The sequence below is a fragment of the Microcebus murinus genome, chromosome 1, assembly GCF_040939455.1.
Source record: "Microcebus murinus isolate Inina chromosome 1, M.murinus_Inina_mat1.0, whole genome shotgun sequence".
NCBI lineage: Eukaryota > Metazoa > Chordata > Mammalia > Primates > Cheirogaleidae > Microcebus > Microcebus murinus.
In genome coordinates this window covers 64,095,441-64,118,464 of record NC_134104.1, presented here as the reverse complement: position 1 = coordinate 64,118,464, position 23,024 = coordinate 64,095,441, and the positions used below count along the sequence as shown (strand labels likewise).

The following is a 23,024-nucleotide window of genomic DNA, read 5'->3' as shown; positions in this document are numbered from 1 at the left end:
TTCCCCACCAGCCAAGTCTCCTTCTAGCTCAGGCCATATCACAGGTGTCACTGGGCTTCCAATCTCTCCTTGGAGCAAATCTCCTGGGCCCCCATTTGTGGAGAGTTTTCTGACCTTTCATTAAGTGTTCTTTCCCCTCCCATTTGGGAGCACAGTGTTTCCACAGGCACGAGGAGAGCAGCATCAAGGATGCATAAGCACAGAGAAGAAGTGTCTATGCAGATTCATAGGGAGCAGAGGAGGCTTTTATTCACCCTCCAATGTTGTAGTTAACTGAAGGATTAAAATGAAGAGTGCATTCCCTCCCTGGCCTGGAAGAAGGAGCATAGCATGGCAATAGCATTTAGCTTTCCAGTCCCCAAGAGCAAGTATATCTAGAATTAGACCTTTCTGAGTCATGGAGCACCCTTTTTTCAAACTAGTGATGGTTTTGGAAACCATTTTTTTCCTTTTTGCCAAAAAGCACCTAAAGTTAAGCATCGTACAGAGTTTTACAGGTGCCTCTCGTAGTGCGTGCACATTCGTAAAGGGCTGTGACTGCCAGGAACCAGGCCCACAGAACTCTCTAAAAAGTAGCCATGTCTATCCTGTACTCCCTCTAAGGGAGCTTCTTCCTTGTTTTTTCACAACCCGAGTCATGGTGGAAGAAAGAAAGCCAATGCTTCAAGGCCACAATTTGAGGGACGGCCCCTCTCCGTATTCTGTATACCAGCCCTACCCTGGCGCTTGGAATTCCCACATTACTCATTCCTTGGGTAAAGGCATTTTTTGAAAGCCCCTGTTAAAATGCAAATGCTAGCTGGAAGAGTCAAATGTGGCTTTTTTAGCCATTAGGAGTTAAGTTCAAGTTAAATTCATCAAAGTAGGAAATGGAACTCAGAAAGGAATCTATGAATGGAGGAGGATGGATAGGGAACGGGACACTTCCCAGTGTTGAGGTCTCAAGGCCTTGACCTGGAGATGGAAAGTACTGAAGACCTGTTTCTTCCTCTACACATATTCAAAATGGTGTCATTTCCCAAGCCTCAGCCTGAGTGTACTCCACTGTACAGTTCAGAAGCAACTCTCTATAGGAGATTAGAGATGAGGATAAAAGTCAAATAAAAGATTGTGTCAGCCTATGGCCCTGTGCTTCCTCCAGCCCCCTAAATCCTCTTACCTGGCCTGGCCATGAAAGGTGGATTGCCAGTATTTGCCTGGACTCTGGAAAACTGCCAGGGAACCTCCCCACCACCCTCCTTGCTTGTTTCAGATGTACTTTTGCTCTAGTTCTAACTCCTCACAGCTTCAGTCCCCTCGCCCAGAGACTCTTAACCTTGACTCCCACCTCTATCTGATTTTTGAAACATGGTGTTTGATCCTTGAATTCTGTCCTCAAGAATCTGGCTTGGCTAGCCTTCTCACCTTCCATGTTTTCTTCCCTCCCACCCTGGCCTCAACTCCATGAAATCTGATCCTCAACTCTACCCAGGAAGGGACATATGAAATCCAGGGATAATGGAACAACCAAAATGTCAAATGCAAAGACATAGCAATTAATCATTTGCATAGCCACATAGAACCATTTTCTTCCCTTCAAAGCACCATTGCAGTTTGTACTCTCATATTTTCCTGAAATTAAAAAAAAAATAAATAAACCTGGAAAGATGTATCTAATGCAATAGATATATCTAATAGTTTAGATGTATCTAAACTATTACTTGTGCTATCTTAAATTCTTAATAATACAAAACTATTCTTAATGCGTGTCTAAGAGAACACAGTATATCAGCTACCCACTTCTATTATTTCAAGGAAATGTAATTAAATTGGATATAAACTTTAAAAAACAAAAAGAACCAACAATCTTAAAATAGGTAAAATGTATAATCTATGACTTGCTTTCCCAAAAATAACCCAGTTTTGAAAAATATGCTAAAATCTATTTATAATTTTCCAAGTCTCTATATAAGTTGAAGAAAGTGAAAAGGCCGGATCTGATAAAACTTTAAAGTTTTGATATGTGGGGAAAAAAAGCACCATGTTTAGTGTGATTATTTCACTCATATGATTTTCTCACTAGGCTAGAAACTTCAAGAGCACAGCTTCACTTCACATCTTTTATGCTCCCTGCTGGAACATAGCAGGTACTCAATAAATATATTTGGAATACATAAATAAGCAGAGATTCATAAAAGCTTTCTATTATACAGAGGACAGCTCACATAAATAGCATTAATAACAGCAGCAAACAGCAGACAGAACAGAGATTTACGAATTTGAGCATGTAAATAGACTCATTTTAGTTCAGAGACTTCGTCCCAAGATTGAGGTTATGTGTACGCTGAACAGGCCATCACCTTAGTTATTATAATTGAGAGGAGTGGGAAGTTCCCTTGCCCCCAAATTATTTTCACCTGTCTCTCCAGAACCTTAAATTACTATTAATGGAGGTGATATTTCAAGCCTATTTGCAAATGCAAATATGTTCGCAGTATGTGAAATATGTTAAACCACTGCCTGGGCTCTTTTTTGACCTAAGAATATTTCTCTCCAAATGAGCTCTTGGTCTCTGGTGCCGAGAGGGGCTAATATTGGGATGGTCACATGGATGAGAATAAATAATGGGGAAGAGTTTCTTTTCTGGATCAGCGAAGGGAAAGGCCAAACAGAAAAACAAAGACCATTGCAGAGACACTGTGGGTTTTGCCCCCCTCCTCTGGATTTCCCACCAGCACAAGGAGCTCAGGCAGGGCTAGAAGGCATCCTTGAATAGATTCCTGTAGAGCAGAGATGCTTGGAACCCCCAACATCCCAAGGCCAAGAGCGGCTGCCAGTTATTTGGTAAGTGGCACTTTCTATATCCTGCCTGTCCTGTCTCTTAGCTCACAAAAACAGATAAAAGGATCTGGCAGGAAGAGACACATTTTTGTAATGTCCTACCTTCCACGTAGCCAGTCTGAGAATCAAGCCTGATGGTCAAAGGTTTTAAGCATGTTCTCTGCACACCCTCCTACCCATTCCCTCCAGCCATCTGCACATCGGCACCGCACCGCTACCCCAGATACAGCTTCATTTCACACCACTCCCCAGCGTCCCAGCCTCCGAGAACGTACCTGTCACCGACGCCCATCCACCGCAGCTCCCAGAGACCAGATGCAAAAGCACAGCAGCATTCCCGAGGCACATGGAAGCGAGGTACTAAGAATAAGCCAAAAGGAGCTTTTGCATGCTCCCCATGCCTCCTAAAACTCCTTGTAGAGAGAAAAACAACCTCAGGGCTGAGGCTAGAGCTCGCATACAGAAAGGGGAACTGACTAAAGAGAAACACCACTGCTGACAGGGCCAGTGTGCTTACTTGCTTCCAGATAACTTCTGCTGGCAGGTGGGCATTTCCACTGATGAAGATGACTACAAATGCACCCTCGGAGAGTGAGTGTAAAGCCCTGAGGAAACCCCCAAATACAGCCCCATCCACAAACATGACAAAGACACCTTCTCTAACAGATCGACAGAGATCTGGGAGCACAGCCTGTAGAGCCCACAGGTGAAGAAAGACCTGGCTCAGTTCAACAAAGGCTTTCTCTCGGCAGCCATGTGGCAGGGTCTAGCTCCACAGGGCTGCAGAACTGTCCTCAAATGGAGAGAGCGGAGAGACCAGGAGCTTCAGCTCTTGCCCTCCCCTCAAACCATTCATTAAGTACCTCTCCACAGATCCTGCTAGAAGGCAATTAACATATGCAACTCCCATTTTCAGATTATCCTAATCCAATCCTAGTTGTTTGGATCTAGAATGTTTCTGTTACCTTGGTCCACTATTCCTGGAAGTGGGTGGTACTCTTGAGTTTGGGGACAAGTCACAAGCAGAAGCGGGAAGTGCGTCAGCAGGGACAGGCTTCACAGACATTGCGTCCTGCCCCAGGCACATGCAGCTCCTGGGCACTGCAAAGCGCTCTGCTCGGTGCGGGGCGCATCATGTGCCTTTGAGGTCTGCAGCGCTGAGCTCTGAAGGAGAAAGGCAGCCCTCTCTGAGCACGCCCCTATCCTCTCTTGGAGGCTGGCTGTGTCCTGCAGGGCAGGAGAAATGAAAAGTGACAAAGTTGGTGCCTGGGTTGAGGAGGCTCATCCAAACAAAGGCACGTGGTGCAGGGGAAGGAGGTGGGTTTGGAACTGGTGGTCTGAGTTTCACTCCTGGCTTGACCGCTGGGCCCTTGGCAAGTTACTGAACATCTGCGAGTGTCAGTCTGCTCACATGCAGTGTGGCTCATAATAGTTTCCTGGCTGCGTTGTTGTGAAAACCAAATGAGATCTTTTCTGTAAATCACCTGGTACAGAACATACCACACGGCTATTCAGCCTTCATTATTACTTTCCTATTTTCTTTTCAGACTTTCCCAGTTCACTTTGACCTTTCCACAGAGATCTTCCTTTGGTCACTGAGGAAGTCCGTAAACAGGTCTGTAAAGCCCTTCACCTTCCATTCAGAGCCTTTCAAACCCACAGGGCTCCTGCCTGGGTCCGGAACCCTGATTCACAAGTCATCACTTCCCCTCAGCCATTTTATGTGCAGCCCTTGGAAACTTCACCCTTTTACACAGACAGGTCCCACCTGGGGTTTTCCTGTGGATTTCACAATCACAATGTTTTGTTGTTGTTTGAAAGGGTGCACAAAGCACAGGAGAATTAATTAATAATCTACTTCATTTTCAAGTTTCCTTCTTTTCCTGTGCTCAGCAGTCAAAATATAAGATAGGCTAAATTCAAAGTCCAGCTCTCAAAATATTGGGAGCAGGATTTCCCAAACTTCGGTCGTTCTGGCTACTAGTACCACTCCATTTCCACGTACAGTCTATCTTATTATCTACATGGTATTTTTCTCTTACTTTAAGTAAATTTATTTTAAAAGGAATCTTTATGTCAATACTAAACATTTTAGAAAGCAATATCATTTGCCATAAATAAAAGTTGAGTGAAAATAACACACCATACTGGGCTTTGGAATCACAGAGACCTGTGTTGAAACCCTGGCTCTAGTACTTAATACCTGTGTATTCTTGGGGCAGTTACTTAACCTCTCTGAGCCTTGGTTTCATCACAGAATAGTAAATATTTCACAGGCTTGTCATGAGGATTAAATAAGATAGCAGAGGTCCTGGAATATAGTAGGATTTTTTTTTTCAAAAAAAGTTTTTTTCATTGTTTATTCTTTTCCATATCCTTTCTCCCATCTACTTATCCCAGTTCCTGCTTCGAGCAGCCTCTTCCATGCTGTGACGCAGGAGTATGCTAAAGGCAGGGAAGGGAGATGAGGGGTGAAGCAGGTGACAGAAACAAGCGGTGATGTGGTGTCATGGAATTCTCTTACTCTGTGACTTAGCTAGAATTGTCAGGCTGTGAGGGACCTCAGAAGTCACCACTGCAGTCTCTCACTCAAGCAAGGACCCCCTTTGATGTCCTGACACATGCAGGTCTAGCCTTTGCTTTCTTGTCATGCTGGGAAAACTCACTACCTGATAGAGAAATTGTAAGAAAAATGTCTTTTTTAATAATAATCCCAAACTACTACCCTGTTAACTCCTCCGCTGCATAAGTAACACCTAGTTGTCCCTGTCCCATTCTTTTCTAGAACTAAAAGAATATATTCTTTTACTCTTTTCCATAAAGCCCTCCGAAAAGCTGAAAGCAGATATTATAAATTTCCCTCGTCATCTCTCTGTGTTCTCAACCGCTCCTCATGCGATAAGGTCCCCAGGCCCCTAAGCAGCTTGGAGGCGCCGCCACCAGCACCCTTCTCCCTGAGCTAGCCACATACCTGCCAGCAGAGAGGGCTTGCAGAACACGGAACAGGCAGTGACGAGATCACTTTCGCTAATGAGTCAGAGATCAAATTAGCCCTTCAACCGTTGCAGGAGGCTGCTGACAGTATTTTTTCTTTTTTCCACCTATCAAGTCAGATTGCAACCCCCTCGCCCTGTTGTGTTTGTGCGCCAGGCCAGTGTTCAGCCAGTCAAAATCACTCTGGCCCCCACGCGTGTCATCAGAGCCAAAGGCAGGGAGGGTCCAACAGAGGCTGAAAGAGGACAAGCAAAGTGAAGATAATAAGTTCCTTGTGTTTGGTGAGGAGGAAGTTGCTGGTAACCTCAGAAAGCTGCTTTCAGTGTAGGGCTGCTTCCTCCATTTCTGTGAAGAAAAGCAGCCAGAAGGGGGGAGAGTACAGGTGGCAGCTAGGGGCGGGGGGACAGATACCTTCCTGATGCCCTCATCCAGCTTTGCCCAGGAGATACTTCCCCGAGGACCACACAGTCAGAATCTACCCTGTGCCAAAGCCAGAAACCTGTCAGCATCTGGAAACATCCAAATACTTAGCTGAATTTTTCAATTTCAGTCATATGTTTGTTGCTACATGGAAATGGCCTCCTGGGGCCAGTGGTCAGGCGCCGTCTCTAAGTATTCTGGGTGGTGGCAGTGGTTCCAATGTAGAATAATTTCCACAAGTAATTATAGCAGCATTATTTATTGAAATGTCAATTAGTGTTTGTTTTCTGAGCTTTCTTGATACAGAGATGTGTACAGGGGTGGGGTTGGGAATGGGAGGAGCAGAAGCGATCCAAAGTCAAAGGCTCTTCTAGACTTTTGCGAAAGCCCATGGAGGAGATGGTTCGTGTGCCCTAGAGGGTGAGAGGAGAGGGGAGGGTTTTTTTGAGATGCAAGATGGTGGGAAGGCAGGGGACAGATGTGTGGGTCCTGTGAGCCATGGGAACCCAAGCGCCCCCACCCCCTGTCAGTGCTCCTGAGTGAGTGGCAACCTCAAGGGTGACGGCTCACACCTAGAGAGTGCATATTCTCATGCCCCACTGAGGCATGGGATCAAGGAGATTCCATGGTTCCCAGCCCACTGTGGGCTCAGATAGTGAACATGCCAGTGGCAGGCAGGACAGACCTGTGGACCTGTGGCCCAGGTACAAGGTGAACTTCTTGGATTCTGACTGGGCTGCAGGAGAGGGGGGACCCCTGCATGACCAATATGGAATCTGTTGTCCAACTGGCAGAAAGGAGGCTCAGAGGTGGGATCAGGTTGAGTTAAAGGAAATAAGGAAAGTATTATTTCTTATGTACTTGGACTCATGGACAGAAATTCATATCCTGTCTATAGTATAACCTATGTGAGGGGTGCTGGGATTCCACTGTAAACACAATTCCTGAATTGTTCTTAATTTAGAAGTGATGCAGGCCAGGCATGGTGGCTCACACCTATAATCCTAACACTCTGGGAGGCCAAGGTGGGAGGATCATTTGAGCTCAGGAGTTCAAGACCAGCCTGAGCAAGAGTGAGACCCTGTCTCTACTAAACAAAATAGAAAGAAATTAACTGGACAACTAAAAATATATAGAAAAATTAGCCGGGCATGGTGGTGTGTGACTGCAGTCCCAGCTACTCGGAAGGCTGAGGCAGGAGGATTGATCGCCTGAGCCCAGGGGTTTGAGGTTGCTGTGAGCTAGACTGATACCACAGCACTCTAGCCCAGGCTGCAGAGTGAGACTCTGTCTAAAAAAAAAAAAAAAAAAAAAAAAAATTATATATATATATATATATATATATATATATATATATATATATATATATTAAAAAAGAAGAAGAAGAGGTGATGCAGCTCAGGGCTAGGTTGTCTTCTTATTCCCAGCCCTGCTGCACAATTGCTTATTAGAAATTGTAGGATAGTCAGCCACAGCCCCCAGGACTTGACACTGCCTGTTAATGAAACCCTGCCGGGTCCACAGTTCCCTGACATCACCTGAGAGAATGCATAAGACATTTGTGATCAATTTTTCTTTTTACTGCTGCTGTAAAATTGTATTTTGAGAACCCCTCCTCCTTAAGTCATCAGTACACACTAACCATTAGGAGACTAAAAAGACAAGCCACAGACTGGAAGAAAATATTTACAAAAGATATATCTGATAAAGGACTGGTTTCCAAAATATACAAAGAACTCTTAAATCTCATTGATACCCCCCCACAAAACACAATTGAAAAAGGGATAAAGGATCTGAACATATACCTCACCAAAGAAGGTATACATAAGCATATACTTCACCAAAGAAGGTATACAGATGGCAAATACGCATATGAAAAGGTAGGTAGTATCACATGCTGTTATTTAGAATGGCTAATATCCAAAAAGCCTGACAACATCAAATACTGCCAAGAATGTGGAGCAACAGGAACTCTCATTCATTGCTGGCAGGAAGGCAAAATGGTAAAACCACTCCGGAAGACAGTTTGGCAGTTTCTCACAAAACTAAACATACTCTTACCATAAGATTCAGCAATCACACTTCTAGATAGATTTATGGAATTGAGTTGAAAACTTATGCCCATACAAAAACCTACACATGAATATTTATAGCAGCTTTATTCATAATTGCCCTGAACAGGAAGCAACTAAGATGCTCTTCAATAGGTGAGTGGACAAACTGTGGTACATCCAGACAATGGAATATTATGCAAAGATAAAAGGAAATGAGCTACCAGGACATGAAAAGACATGGAGAAAACTTAAATATATATTGCTTAATGAAAGAAACCAATATAAATAGGCTACATACTGGATGATTCCAATGAAATGATATTCTGGAAAAGGCAAAACCATGGAGACAGTAGAAAGATCTGTGGTTGCCAGGGGCTCAGGGAGAGATAGGGAGGGGTGAATAGGCAGAGCACAGGGAAATTTTAGGACAGTGAAACTATTCGGTATGATACCATAGTGGTGGCTACATGACATTACACATTTGTCAAAACCCACAAAATTATACAACAGAAAGAAGGTAACAATGTAAATTATAGGCTTTAGTTAATAACAATATATCAATATTGGCTTGTTAATTGTAAGAAATACACTATACTAATGCAAGACGGTAATAAGAGGGGAAATTGTGTGCCGGGTAGGTGGGAATTCTCTGTACTATCTGCTCAATTTTTTGTAAATCTAAAACTGTTCTAAAAATAATATCTATTAATTTTTTTTAAAAAAGCACGCTAACCACATGCACTTATTCCTGGTAAAGTAACTAAATTGATGATGTGACATTTTAAAGGGCTTCTAGACTAGTGGGAAAGAAAATTAGCATCAATTTCACAGTCCAAAGGTTCACTTCCCCATACTGCACACTTGGAATCAAAGACTATGCGCATAATATTGTTGCAACAAATCTCAGTTTTGTATTTCTGCCCTATATTTTGACATTTTCTGTATCTTTCTGGTGCAGAACCATAGATTCTTGTGTTAATTCCTTAGGTAAATTAAAGAAAAAGCCCCACTGTTTCCTTAGGGCCCGATCAATAAAAAATTAGCTTTCAGTTCCATGTTTCTGGAGGAACGTTCTTAGAAATATAGTGGGTTTCTTATTTCTTTGAGGAGGGGATACAATTTTAGCCTACACTTAAAAGCATATCTTACATAGTTAACCATTAGAAGTTGAATCTTTTTCTTTGAGCTAAAATTTTGCAGCCTCAGTATTTACGTCATACCAGTGCGTCTCCAAAGTATCGAGTGACCCTCACTTTCACAACCTCTGATATAGACTTCACTCGTGCCCTAGGCTGGCTGCTTCTGTCTCCCTAGCTGCCCTGTGGTATCTTCTTTTATTCACTTTCTCATGATGCAAATTCACGCCTCTCATTCATGCGTGCTGAGAAAGAGGCAATGTGTATTGTTTCTTAACTTGTATTTGATCAATTTCTGAACACAGAAACTAGGACCCAGTGACACAATTTTGCCTAGATGTCCTCAAGGGACAAGTCAGAAAGTCAAGTGACAGCAGAAGGTATTTTCAGGATTCTATCAAGTGAATGCAAAAGACTATTGGCACTTTCTCTCAAAATCACGTGGTGGCTTTGGCAGCGATATACATTTATTTGGATTGAAGATTGATCTTGCTTATATTAAAATGTAGGTTAAGGAAAAAAATTGTCCAAAGGGTAAGCATTTTGGAAAAGTACTTTTGTACCAGGGATGAGTGTGGCCTTCAGACGTGTGTTAGCTTTGGTAGTCTGGGCAAGGGAGAAGAGGGTCCTGGGTAGAGCTCAGGTTAATGACAACAACCGCAGCAGGTGGGGAGCCAGGGGCCCCATACCCAGGGCCTGAGCTAGGTCTGTGGTCTGGTGGAGACCTGGCAGAGTGGAGTAGGGGTGTGCTGGGCCACGTCCAGAATTAGGAACTCCTGGGAAGTGTGGAACAAGGCCCATCCCTGTGGCCAGGCCACAGTGGCCGTTGGGGAACCAGACTGCAGGTGGGGGAAGCAAGGCTCAGAGTGGGGAAAGACTGCAGTGTGGGGAACAGAAGGGCTCACAACTCAGCCCATGGACACTTGAGATCAGGATCTAGTGACAAGACCACATCCAGGGCACCCCTCCCGCCTTGCCTACCTGCGTGGATCCAAACACCCCACAGAAGGGGCTGGACAAGGCCTAGTGCCAGGGTTGCATCAGACCTACTATTAGTCTATTAGGCATATAGACTCTAGTGACATACAAAGACACACATTTTTATGCTTTACCTTGGTTCCTACGCATCTCTGAATCTCAGTAATATTTCCCATTTTCCAATGAAACCTTAAAATCCATAGATGTAATTGCACCACTTGGAATTTCAACTTTTTAATTTGCCTTCATTTATTCAACAAATGCTTTTCCAGCCCAGACGGAATGCAGGCCCTGGGCTAGTCCTGAGTCCACGGTGAGCTAGAGAAGGTCCTTGCCCTCCTAGAGCCTGTAGTTGAAGAGACCTATACCCATTTAATAAAATCAAAGTACTTGCCACCAAGCAATTTTCAATTTGGTTAGGTATGCTGTCTTCATGATTAAATGCCATCTTAAGAGCATGAGGTAGATTCTAACTAGGTTGTATATGTCACAACCAAGAAAAATTTCCCCAGGCTTCTGTTTCAGGAAAAGGTTTCTCCCAGGAGATAGTGGGTCTCCTTCACATCATATTTTAAGTGGTCAGGGTGTCTGCATAATCATTAGTCAGGGATAGAACGGTACAGAGAACCTCCTGGGGGAAGGGTGGACTAAGTGATTTAACTTCCTTTCCAACTTAATAATTCTATAGTTATTTAACTTCCCTTTCAATTAATACTAGCTATATGATAGAATTTATAATACAATCTTACTGTCTCAGGACTTTCTCTGATAGTTTCCACAAAAGATGGACTATTATTTAACAAATAACATAACTGTGTACAATCTTTCCAAGATGAAGGAAATACATACAACAGCATATTTAAAAATTGATACCAATAAACTACCAACATCTGTGATAGCGCTCTTCAGAACTCAGAGTAAATATCTGATTCCAAACCTTTTATCTTTTCAATCTTTACCATTACCTAGGAACATTAAACCAATATTCAGAAGTCTGTGGTTCTGAATTTAAAGCGGCCCATTTGCTTAGGGGTATGCACTTACATATTCAGAGAAACCATCATTTCTTTCACAAAACATCTGACATTTGTCATTTTCTTTATAACCTCAGAATAACTAAAACAAGGTAATATACTAAATGTAAAAGTCACTTAAAGAGGTAAGTTCATATTTTTTCCCCCTATGTGTGCAGAGGAGGGGGTATAATGCATAACAAAACTAACACATTTTAACAACTTGCAGCATATTTAAAATTTAGGGAAGCATGAAGATATGTGAAAGCACCTTTTTATGCAAAATGTTTATTTAATAATATAAATAAAATGTTCACTACAAAGTAAAATGAGATTGATTGGGGCATACAGATTTTTTTTAAAGCTTCCATTTTACAATGAGGGTGGCATTGCACAGTCAAAGACTCACTTCCCTGTGACATCTTTGTGACCAAAAATAATATACATAAGACTTCTGTGAACCTTTAAAATATGCATTTATCAACCTGGATTTGCAGTTTTCAAGTTGGTGGTGTAGAACCACAGAGATGTAATTTTTACAGCTATTACTCCCCTCACACACCTTTATCTGGAAGATTCTAAAGATCCCCCACCACACAGACGTGTTGCCCCTTGAGAGCAATTTTCCAGTAAAACAAGATGTCGCTCTTCCTACTTCAGCAATGTGAATAAGGGATGGCCTCTTTGGAAAAGTGCCGTAATTTGAGCTTTACTGAAATCTTACTTAAGATTGCAAGCAATCTTAAATAAGCCTTACACTGGTTGGCTACAATTTTAAGGTGAGGAGTTGGAATTTTTCAGAAGGACGGCATTTATAATAAACCAATTTGATTTTTGCATTTCATGGCTTAAGAAACGAAATATTGCATTTGAGTTGCATTTTCACTGTGCACAACCTATTTGCATACAAACAAAAGAGACTATTTTTATAAGAGGTTTTTTGTTTTTGTTTTGGTCCCTCGGGTTGACTGTGGTAAGGAAGAGGGGACCAGGACATTTTCATACTGTGGATTTCACAGATTGTGTTTATGTCATTCTATACTCTCCTTTCCACCTCTCCACCCACTTCCAACTCATTGGTGGCCAATTTCAGAGCCTTCATCACCTCTTGTTGGACTACTGAATGCAATAGGCTTCTAGCCAGTTCCCTTCATTATCTTTCATCAAAAACAATCTGATGAAACTCTCTTGCTTTAAAGACCTGCTCCCTCTTCCTCACAATCTAGTGTTCATACTTCTTAATAAGACACAGAAAGCCTTTCACAGCTTGAGTCCAAATTTTCTCTTCTGTTTTTATTATTCAACCTGTACCACTTCCTCCCAAGTCACTTCTGAATCGTTCACTGTTCCAGGACCCCATCAGACACTTCAAAGACTTCTTGCCTTCTTTCCCTTTGCACAAGCTGTTCCTTCTGCCTAAAATGCCTTCCCCACCTTCTCCGCTGCAAAACTCTACTCTTCCTCTGAGATCCACATCATTCCACAGTTGGAGTTTTCCCTGCACCCTGCCCTTCCCTTTTCACCATATCTGTATCTTCCTTCCTCCCAAATCACACTATTTATTCTTCCATTACAACAATTTCCTCACTGCATTAAAATTTCACTTCTTATATGGCTGTCCTCTCCTGAGTTCCACCAGGGCAGGGGACAAATTGAATTCCCCTTGGTATTCCTGGTGCTTAGCATAGAAACAGGTCCAGAGTGGGGGCTCAGTGAAGTGTCTATTTATTAAAGTTAACATCTGTTAACTGGCTGCTGTAAGCTAGATACTCTGATATTATTCTAAGGCACTCAAAGTATTTTAAATGCATGACTTCATATAATCTTCACAATAAATGAAAAAAATTTTACAGATGAGGAAACTGAGTTTCAGAGAGGTTAGGCCACCTGCCCAGGGCCAGACAGCTAATGATCTCAAGTTTTTAGCAGGATATAGAATTGAATATGTTTTAATTTATAGCTGATAATGCTATATTACTATTGTTAGAATGTCAGATGTCATCATACTTTTTTTTTGCCTCAATGCTAAATGGTTTGGCATTTTTTGAGTAAGTCTCCCCACTCTGCCCCCAAGATTACAATTTTGCAATCTTGCACTAATTGTGCAATCTTAGTTACTAAACCTCCCTGAACCTCAATTTCCTCATTTTTTTCAACTGTGAAGATAATATCTAACTCATGTGGTTACTGTAAGGATTTAGGGACACCACCAGCTATGGAGTGAGTGTGTCCACCAGAAATCATGTGTTGGAAATCTGACTGCTATTGTGGCAGTGTTGGGAGATGGGGTTTTTAAGAAGTGATTAAATTGTTAAGAAGGATTAATGTCACTCTGGCAGAACTGGGTTAATTCTTGGGGGAGTGAGTTCTCATTTACGGGACTGGATTACTTCTCTAGAACTCGGGTGGTTATAAAGTGAAGCTGCCCCTCATGTTTTGTCCCTTTTGCATGTGCTCATTTTGCTTCTGTGTCCACTTTCCTGGCACACTATGATGCTGTGCCAGGTTCTCACCAGAAGTGGCTGCCTGATTGTGGACTTCCCAACCTCTAGAACTGTGAGCCAAATAAACCTCTTTTCTTTATATAATAAATTATGCGGTCTGAGGTATCCTGTTATAGCAACAGAAAGTGGATTAAGACAGTACCTGTCTAGTGTTCTTAGCCCTGTCCCTGGTCATCACAGCAGTCATTTGTTCCTTTCTACTCTGAGCCATGCATTTGATATTCCTCCATTTGACCTCTTAATCCTTACCCTCTGAAAGTTTGGAACTATTCAACCTTCTAAAAGACAAACTGAGACTCGAAGAAGTTAGTAACCTGCCCAAAGTTCCTTTAATTTGAGGCCCCCTGGAAATGAATGGGACCCTCCCATCAATACCTGAATAGTAAAGGGATCACTCTACCTGTTCATGTGAAAATACAACTAGAGGTATTTAAGAGGCTGGGGTTTGGTTTGTTTTTCTTTTTCTCTAACTTTTATTCTGGCAACCATGAACACTTAACAAGCCGGGGAAGTCTCCTGGAAACAGAATCTTGGGTCAGCCACACAATGGGCACATTAACTTTTCTACTCCCTGTTGTCTAAATTTTTCATTTCCTTCAAATTTACATCTCTCCATTGAGCCTCACTTCCTTCCCATGCCCGGGCAGAGATCTTGGAGCAGGGAAGGTAGATGGCTTTTGCCTTAGGTTCTGACTTCCTCTAGGAAGTGGGCTGGCTGGGTCCAGATTTTCAACTAACCTTCTCTTCTGGACTCCCAGATCTTATCTGCTTTGATCCAGAAGTTCCCAACTGTTGCTGCCTCATTTTCTAAACTAAGGCTCTCAGATGCAAGCCCCTGCAGGGTCCATGTAGGTCATATAAATGAAACAAGCAGGTCGAACAGGAGGAGGAGAACTTATACACCCTTGGAAGTTGAGCAACCTCTGCCAGATTCACCAGCTGTAACCATGTGGGAATGTGGGCCCACTGTTAGCAGCTTTTCTAATTCCCCAGAGGAGCTAGAAAGCCAATCTGGAGAATGTGAATTCTCCAGGTTTTTGAAATATTGACAACTAAGTATGAGTTAAGATTTTGTTTTGTTATTTTGACTACTCTCTGTCGTGGACTATTTCTAGTCCACCAGCTTTGAGTTTTTGACCTCTACCCCAGATTTTGTGCCTGCCCCAGACCACTGGCTCGCTGGCTCTTCCCTTTACCATTTGACTGCCAGAGTTTGCTTTGGACCTGACCCAACACAGCTCTCTCCAAGCTCAAATCTTTTCATCCACAAATATGTCTTGCTGCTGGAAATAATCTCGCCCTCCCCTGATGTCTCACAATATACAGCATGCTTGTTCAGAGCTTGGATCTGGAATCAGATTTGGAATCCTGGCTTTACTACCAGTGATATGACTGGGCAAGACTCAGTTTTCACTTGTGGAAAATTGGGGATAACAATGGTACCAACCTCCTGTAGTTGTGAGAATTAAATGAGATAATTTAGGATGTAACATAGTACACCATAATTTCTGCCAGATTGTAAGCAGTGTTAACTATAGTAATATATCCTTCTGTAATAGCTTCTAAACAGGATCTCTATCTAATTCATCTTCACTCCCCCAATATTAAATAAAACTTCATTGAATAAATTAATAAATGAATAGTCCCAGACCCCTCCTTTCTGGCTCTGACTCTCTACAGCCTGAGCTATCATATAATATATTCCTAAACTACTACATTCACAATTTTTCACTCTCTTCTGAATCTCTGTTGCACTGACAGAAGTCAGTCATAAAACTGGTGGCCTATACCCAGCCAGCTCCTCCAGACATTGAGCCATTAAGTAAGAATTACGATTTCACCAATAAGTTTGCCTTTCTGATTTCTCTTAAAAAATAACCCTTGGCTGTCCAGAACATATGCCTACACACAAGAGAACAGAGCGGTGACAAGAAGCACTCCTTAAGATGGGGCTTTCCTGTGGGTGTAATGCCGCTTCTGCCATTTACACGTCATGGAGCTCTACGTAAACCACAGGCTTGCTTCACTAGCTTCTGTCCCTGGAGGATCTATGTTGGCCATTCCTGGAGTAGAGACTGTATGCCACCACTAAATTACTTTTTAACTTGATTTTACCCTGCTCAGCAGAGCAATGCAAGTTCACTGAAGATCTGGCAATTTTAAAATGTCAAAGAAAGAATCCTATTTCCACAATTAGAGGTAACCACTATGGTTTTTCTGATATGTTTGCGTGCTCTCTTATTTCTATGAGTTGTCTGTTTGATTTTACCTCTTGGGCTCCCCCTTGCTCCAGCATCCCCTCCTTAGGAGAAGCTGCCCTTCCTTTCCCTGCTTTGTCAACCTGCAGCTGTGGACACAGAGGCCGCCTCCCCTTCCTCGACTGTCTGGGCTGGATGGTGGAGATGCATGACTTACGCCCTCCCTTTAAAGCTGCCTTTGAGCCATGCTTTCCCTTCCCCTTTCCCATTCCTCTTGTTTGGCTGATTCATCTGGTTTCAAATGGTTTTGTACAAGTTGACTTTTTGGAGTTGTTGCATTATTTTGCTTTGTTTTGAAAACCAACGTTTATGCCAAGATTCTTCTGTGGAAATATATTCTCAATTAAAACACTAGCTTCTCAATTCCTGACATGGGGCTTATTTTTTTCTTTCTAAAATTCTTCCAATGTGCTTATTTAGTTTTTAGGAAGAATTTACCACAAATAGCACACAGTCTATGCATTATTTTCTTTATGATTCTGTAGCTTTCTTTATGATTCTATATGTTGTCTTGTGTAATTAAAGTGTCATTATCAACTTCATTTTTAATTTTGTTTACTATTTGCCTACTTATTTAGGTTGATTCTCATTTTTCATTATATTAAATAATGCTATAATAAGCATTTTATGCACACATATGTCTCCAAATCTCTTATTATTTAATTAGCTAGCTCCTGAGAGGTGAAATTATTAGAGCAAGATATAGAATAATTTTTTTATGATAAAGAAAATGGTAGGTTATGTATTTTCTTAGAATTAGAAGTGCAAATTTGAATATAGTTATTCATGATTGCCAATGAGCAAACAAGCCTTTATAAATTAAAAACAAACTTAAAATATTTGAATTCTAGAGGCTAAAAAGTGGGCTTTTGTAGACATCTTCATAAAGATACTCACATGGTTATCATTATAGTATAGGATTTTATTTTAATGCTTTTGGCATCCTATCTCACATAAAATATATTTTAGATGGCTTTGTTATTTGACTCACACTTTATTCCCTTGCATTTGGCCTGCCTCTTCATTATCTACAATTAGGAAGTAGGTTACAGGTAAGAGTCCATTTGCTAGAACTCAATCAGAAAAGGCAGACCTACAGATAGCTAAGGCTTAATTAAAAATATAGGAAATAATAGATATTAAAGAAAAGAATGTAAACATAAAATATTGTATTTCCATAGAACTTTACATCCATTATAAATTCTTATATCTTTCACAGCATTGGTAAGTACTAGCCTCATTTTATAGAGGACAACACTGAAGTTCAGGGAGCTGATGGCTTCCCCAAGTGATAGCACTAGTAAGTAGAGAACGATTTATTAACTACTTGTTATTTGACACCAGCCCAGCTGACTCAAAACCCTGGCATTTATCTAAGACATGGTACTGCTTACAGGAAGTGGAAAACGCCACCTTCATGCTCCTGTGGAAACTTGCATACTTCACTATTATAAAAAACATCACCCTAGATATATTTACCACTTAAACTAAAGATCTAGAGGACAGAAATAATGTTTACTCCTCTTTGGTATTAATATATTTCTAATGTGTGGCACAGTTCCTGGAACAAAGATACTGAATGAACTAAAAAAATTACTAAGAACATAGAGAAATTGGCAGTACCCAGAATGGGCGTCTGCTTGTACAAGCATTTTTAAGACCCTTGATATACTTTGACAAACTGCTTTCCAGAAAGTTTCTACCTATTCATATTCCCACAATCAGTAATATTTGAAAGTACCTCTTATTGTATGCTCTTTAACATTATTACTCTTAACCACCCTCCAACCAGAAAACCACTTAAATTGTTAATTTGATAAATGAAAATATCTTGTATTTGAATTGGCATTTCTTTAATATCTAGTCAAGATGAATATTTTGGAGTTTTTAAATTACTTTTTAAAACTTTTTATTTTTAAATGATTATAGATTCAAAGAAAGTTGAAAAAATACATAGGAGAGTCCTGTGTACCCCTCATCCAGTTTCCTTCAGTGGTAATATCTTGCATAACTATTGCAAATATCAAAACCAGGAAATTGACACTGATATAATCCATACACTTATTCAGATTTCACTAATTTTACATGTACTCATCTGTATGTGTGTAGTTCTATGCAATTTTGTCATGTGTGTAGATTCACCTAATGACTGCCATCATTAAGATACACAATCACCACCTCCTCCTCCCTCGTGCTATCCCTTTGTAGCCACACACCCCCTCTCTTCCCCACAACCCCCAGCCATGGCAACTACCAATCTGGTCTCTTTCTCTAGGATTTTGTTACTTCAAGAATGTCACATAGATAGAGTCATACAGTAGGTAATCTTTTGGGATTGGCATTTTCATTTAGCCTAATTCCCTGGAGATTCATACAAATTTTTGTGTGTATAAATAGTTCTTTCCTTTTTATTGCTGAGTATTATTCCATGGTGTGTACGTAACACAGTTTAACTAGTCGCCCACCAAAGAACTTTTTTTTCCAGTTTTTGACTACTGTGAATAAAGCTGGTATGAATATTCGTGTACTGGTTTTTGTGTGAAGATAGACTTTTATTTTTCTGGGACTAATGCCCAAGAATGCAATTGCTAGATCATATAGTAAATGCATGTTTAGTTTTGTAAGAAACTGCCAAACTGTTTTTCAGAGTGGCTATACCATTATACACTTCCAACAGCAATGTACGTGTCATCTAGTTTCTCTGCATTCTTCCAGCCTTTGGTGTTGTCACTTTTTAAATTATTATTTTTAACCATTCTGATAGATATGTAGTGATACCTCATTGTGGATTTAATTCTTTTTTCCACAATGGCTAATGATGTTGACCATCTTTTTATGCAGTAATCACCATCTATATATCCTCTTTGAGGAAATGTCTTTTTATATCTTGTGCCCATTTTTCTAATTGGATTGTTTGTTTTACTGTTTAATCTGGTAAATGAAAATATCTCATTGGTGTTTGAATCAGCATTTCTTTACTATTTAGTGAGAATGAATTTTTTGTCATTTATATTTCTTTTTTAAAAAATCATTGAATTATTAACTGTATTGAATTGCTTTTGTCATTTTATGAATTGCTTTTGTTGTTTTCTATTTCCAATTAAACTTAAAGAATAACATATCAGCTATTTCATCTGTATTCTCCACAGTGCCTTAAAACTATCAGGTTCTTGATAAAGATTGATTGTTGGTTGAAAATAGTTGTAAGATGGTGGTGATGATCTAGGTTAATACTTCTGATAGTTGTGTATTTCAGGTTTACCCAGTTTTACTAGTTTCTGGCTGGTATTCATTAATTGGCTCACTTAACTAAATGTTCATTCCTTGTATTTTTATTTGATCTTTTAGTACAGTAAGATCTGATTAATTTGACCCCAGTAATACAGAGCTGTGACATTTGAGTTGTTTGTCGTAGCCGTATTCCTGACACTACAGAAAGCAAATTTTAGATTCATTGTGACTCAAAGGATTTCTAAGAAAATGTTTTAATACTTCTCTATTCCAATCCTACTGTGTTTTTCCCCCTCCTTCTATTATGTAAATTATAAATGATCCCTGAAATTCCGCTTGGGCTTGTCTTCTTTACACCACCAAATTCACCAGAGGTGAGAGGCTTTAACTATCAACTTTCTCATGACTTAGCAATACAGAATGGAAGCTATGTCAGTACTGAAACTCCAGCATGGAAAATGACAGATGCAAAAATTCTTTTCTTTCTGAACTCCTTCCCAAATCAGTTTTGGTTGCAAAAAAGGAGTATCGACTCCTCTTTCATTTGTTTAGCTTTTAAAGTTGAAGAGGGAAGACACCAGGTCTGGCTGACTGGACGCTAGGCTATTTCCACGTGGCTCTCTCTGGACAGCAGCAGTGAGCTTGCTCCAGTGAAGAGGTCTCCATTTATCACCAAACTTTTTTTAAATTTCAGCATATTACAGGCATACAATTGTTTAGGTTACAAATATTATCACCAAACCTTTTGCTGGAGTTGTCCATCTGCACTGCCTCTGTGCTCTCAGCTCTCTGAATGGCACACAACTGGGCGTGCTCTGCAAAGGTCACTGAGGGCCTCTGGACTTTTTCAGTCATTCTCCTACTTCACCTTTCTGCAGAATTTGAGTCTGTGACTACCCTCTGCTTCGTGAAATATTTTTCTAATCTTAAATGACCTAATCCTCTTTGGTTTCCTTCTCTCCTCTCTGATATACTTATTCACCACTGCTTTCTCTGGCTATATACACTCTCGACAAGTATGTACTTTTCCAGGGCCGTGGTAACAAAGACCACACACTGGGGGGGCTTGCACAATAGATATTTATTTGTTTCTGGAGGCCAGAGATCAAATGAAGGTATCGGCAGGCAGGTTGGTTCCTTCTGAGGGCTGTGAGGAAAGAATCTGTTCCAGGCCTTCCTCTTTGGCTTATGTATGGCCATCCGCTCCCTGTGTCTTCAATTGTCCACCCTCTATGCGTGTTTCTCAGCCCATATTTCTTCTTCTCATAAGCACACCAGTCGTCTTGGATTAGGACCCACCCTAACAACCTCATTTTAATTTTGTTATCTCTGTCACAACCCTATCTCCAATTATAGTCAAATCTTGGGGTACTGAGTGTTAGGACTTCAACATGTGAATAGGGGGGCAGTCACAACTCAACCCTTAATATTTAGTCACTAGAGTTGCATTTTATGTCATATCTCATGTGCTCAATGTAGAAGTTTGGTGAATATGCTTTGTCTTTCTGTGGACATGTCCTCCTCTTTCTTGCATCTCTCTCCTCCCTTGGTTTCTATGCACCACTTTTCTGTTGGATTGTTCCCATCTCACTAGCCCCTCCGTGGTAACTGTTGTACACTCTTCTTCCTCATCTCCCTCCTTAAATGCCAAGGTTTTCTGGATTCTGTCCTTGACTTCTTCTCAATCCAAAATCCCCTATCCCTAGGGAACTCACCCAGAAAGAGAATTTCAACTGTCAACTATATTTATGCTTGAGATTCTTAATGTCCACTCCAGGTCATCCCTTATTCTTCAGCTTGCATCTGAATATCTACTTGTCCACTTGGACATCTCTATCCAGCTGCTCCATAGGCACTCAAATACTCAAATTCAGTATGTTAGAAAAGAACTCACCATCCGTCCTCTCTTTCTTTGGCGCCAACCCAGTCCACATCCCATACCTCCCATTTTGTAAAGGATGCCACTGTGCACTTACATCTCTCCTTCTCCCCAAGTCTCCACATCTGTCAAAAAGGAAATCCTGTCAATTCTAGTGCTTAAACATCTCTGAAATGCATCCTCTCCTCTCTCATCCTACCATAATTGTCCTGTTTTCATGCCCTCATCACTTCTCCTTCGATTATTCCAATAGTTTCTTAATGATCTCCTTGTCACTATAAATTAGTTTTCATTCTGCTGCCAGGGCAATTTTTTTAAAGCAAATTTTATCATGTCTCTTCCTATTTGCAATTCTTCAAACTTAGGCTGTGCCTTCAGGATAATCAACATTGGATGTCTGGGCTCTGCGCTTCTTATACTAGCCCAGCTTAGCTTTCCTTACAATTCCCCCATGCATGCAGACCCCATTTGTCTATTTGATCACTGAGATCTTAGATCTTTAAACCACATTAACTTGCCATGAAGTCCACAGCTGTTTGCCTAAAAGCCCCAGCAGGTTCTGAGTTACCTCTTCTCTCTTACACTAGCTCTTTGCAGGCTTCATTGCTGCACTTAACTTGGCTCTCAGCTCCCTTAGCTTCACCCTTCTTTCTAGCATTTGGCTTCCCATTGTGATTAGAGTCACTCCCTGGAGGCTGGCCTTTGCTGGGAGTTAGCTACTCTCCCAGCAAAACCAATCCCAGGCAGGATCCTCTCAAGAGATTTGGAAATAATAGAGACAAAGAGACAAAGTATAGTTTAAAGTGATGGGGGAGTCAGGGGTTCTCCAGCATTCCTGTGAGCTGTGAGGCCCTGAATGAAATCTCATGTCAGAATCTATTGTTACAGCAAATAGTTGTCCTTGGTTAAAGAAATAAGTTAAGAAGAATTACAGCTCATTCATTGAGGTTTTCAGGGGACCCTTACCTAATTCTGTCTATAAGAATAGATGGTTACAAAATTTATTTAAGATAAACATGTTAAGCCCTAAGTTAGAAACAGACCTAGCTGAGCATACAAATTAAAGACAAAAATATATAAAGTGAGAACACTGAGTCTGTGTACTAATCTAATCTACTTCTCTAAATACAGAGACATGTGGTCAGGAGTGAAGCAGGAATAGCCTTGAAGTTTAAGATAGTTCCAGTTGCATGTTATCTGCTGGGTAGGCATTTTAATCAGCTTTTCTACCAAGGACCCAAACCAAGCTTCTGCTCTGCAAAAAAGCTCAAGGTGATGGCCAGCAGCATTGAAGAAACGTTGCTTTGCAGACGTCCTGACAATGCCTCCCTTGTTTGGGAGCAGCTTCTAGTCTGTGAACTAACATGTCCACATATTCCTTCAAGGCAAAGCCCTGCAAAACTCCTGAAACCTAGGCCGGGCGCTGTGGCTCACGCCTGTAATCCTAGCTCTTGGGAGGCCGAGGCGGGCGGATTGCTCAAGGTCAGGAGTTCAAAACCAGCCTGAGCAAGAGCGAGACCCCGTCTCTACTATAAATAGAAAGAAATTAATTGGCCAACTGATATATATATATAAAAAATTAGCCGGGCATGGTGGCGCATGCCTGTAGTCCCAGCTACTCGGGAGGCTGAGGCAGAAGGATCACTCAAGCCCAGGAGATTGAGGTTGCTGTGAGCTAGGCTGACGCCACGGCACTCACTCTAGCCTGGACAACAAAGTGAGACTCTGTCTCAAAAA

At 41.2% G+C, this 23,024-nt stretch overlaps 1 protein-coding gene across 5 annotated transcripts in view; it reads right to left on the bottom strand.

Annotated features, from left to right (window-relative positions):
* Positions 1-23,024, bottom strand: part of CD86 (CD86 molecule) — a 64,690-nt gene that overhangs the window by 38,112 nt on the left and 3,554 nt on the right. Inside the window, exons 1-2 of one of the 5 annotated variants that reach the window (XM_076001965.1) lie at positions 3,786-3,948; positions 3,096-3,180 (exon numbers count right to left, since the gene is read on the bottom strand). The exons of 1 other annotated variant lie outside the window; for it this stretch is intronic. In XM_076001965.1, coding sequence (XP_075858080.1) covers positions 3,096-3,112 — 17 coding nt within the window. In that variant the 5' untranslated portion in view covers positions 3,113-3,180; positions 3,786-3,948. 3 more of the 5 variants (XM_012780516.2, XM_076001979.1, XM_076001960.1) reach the window with 3 other exon arrangements.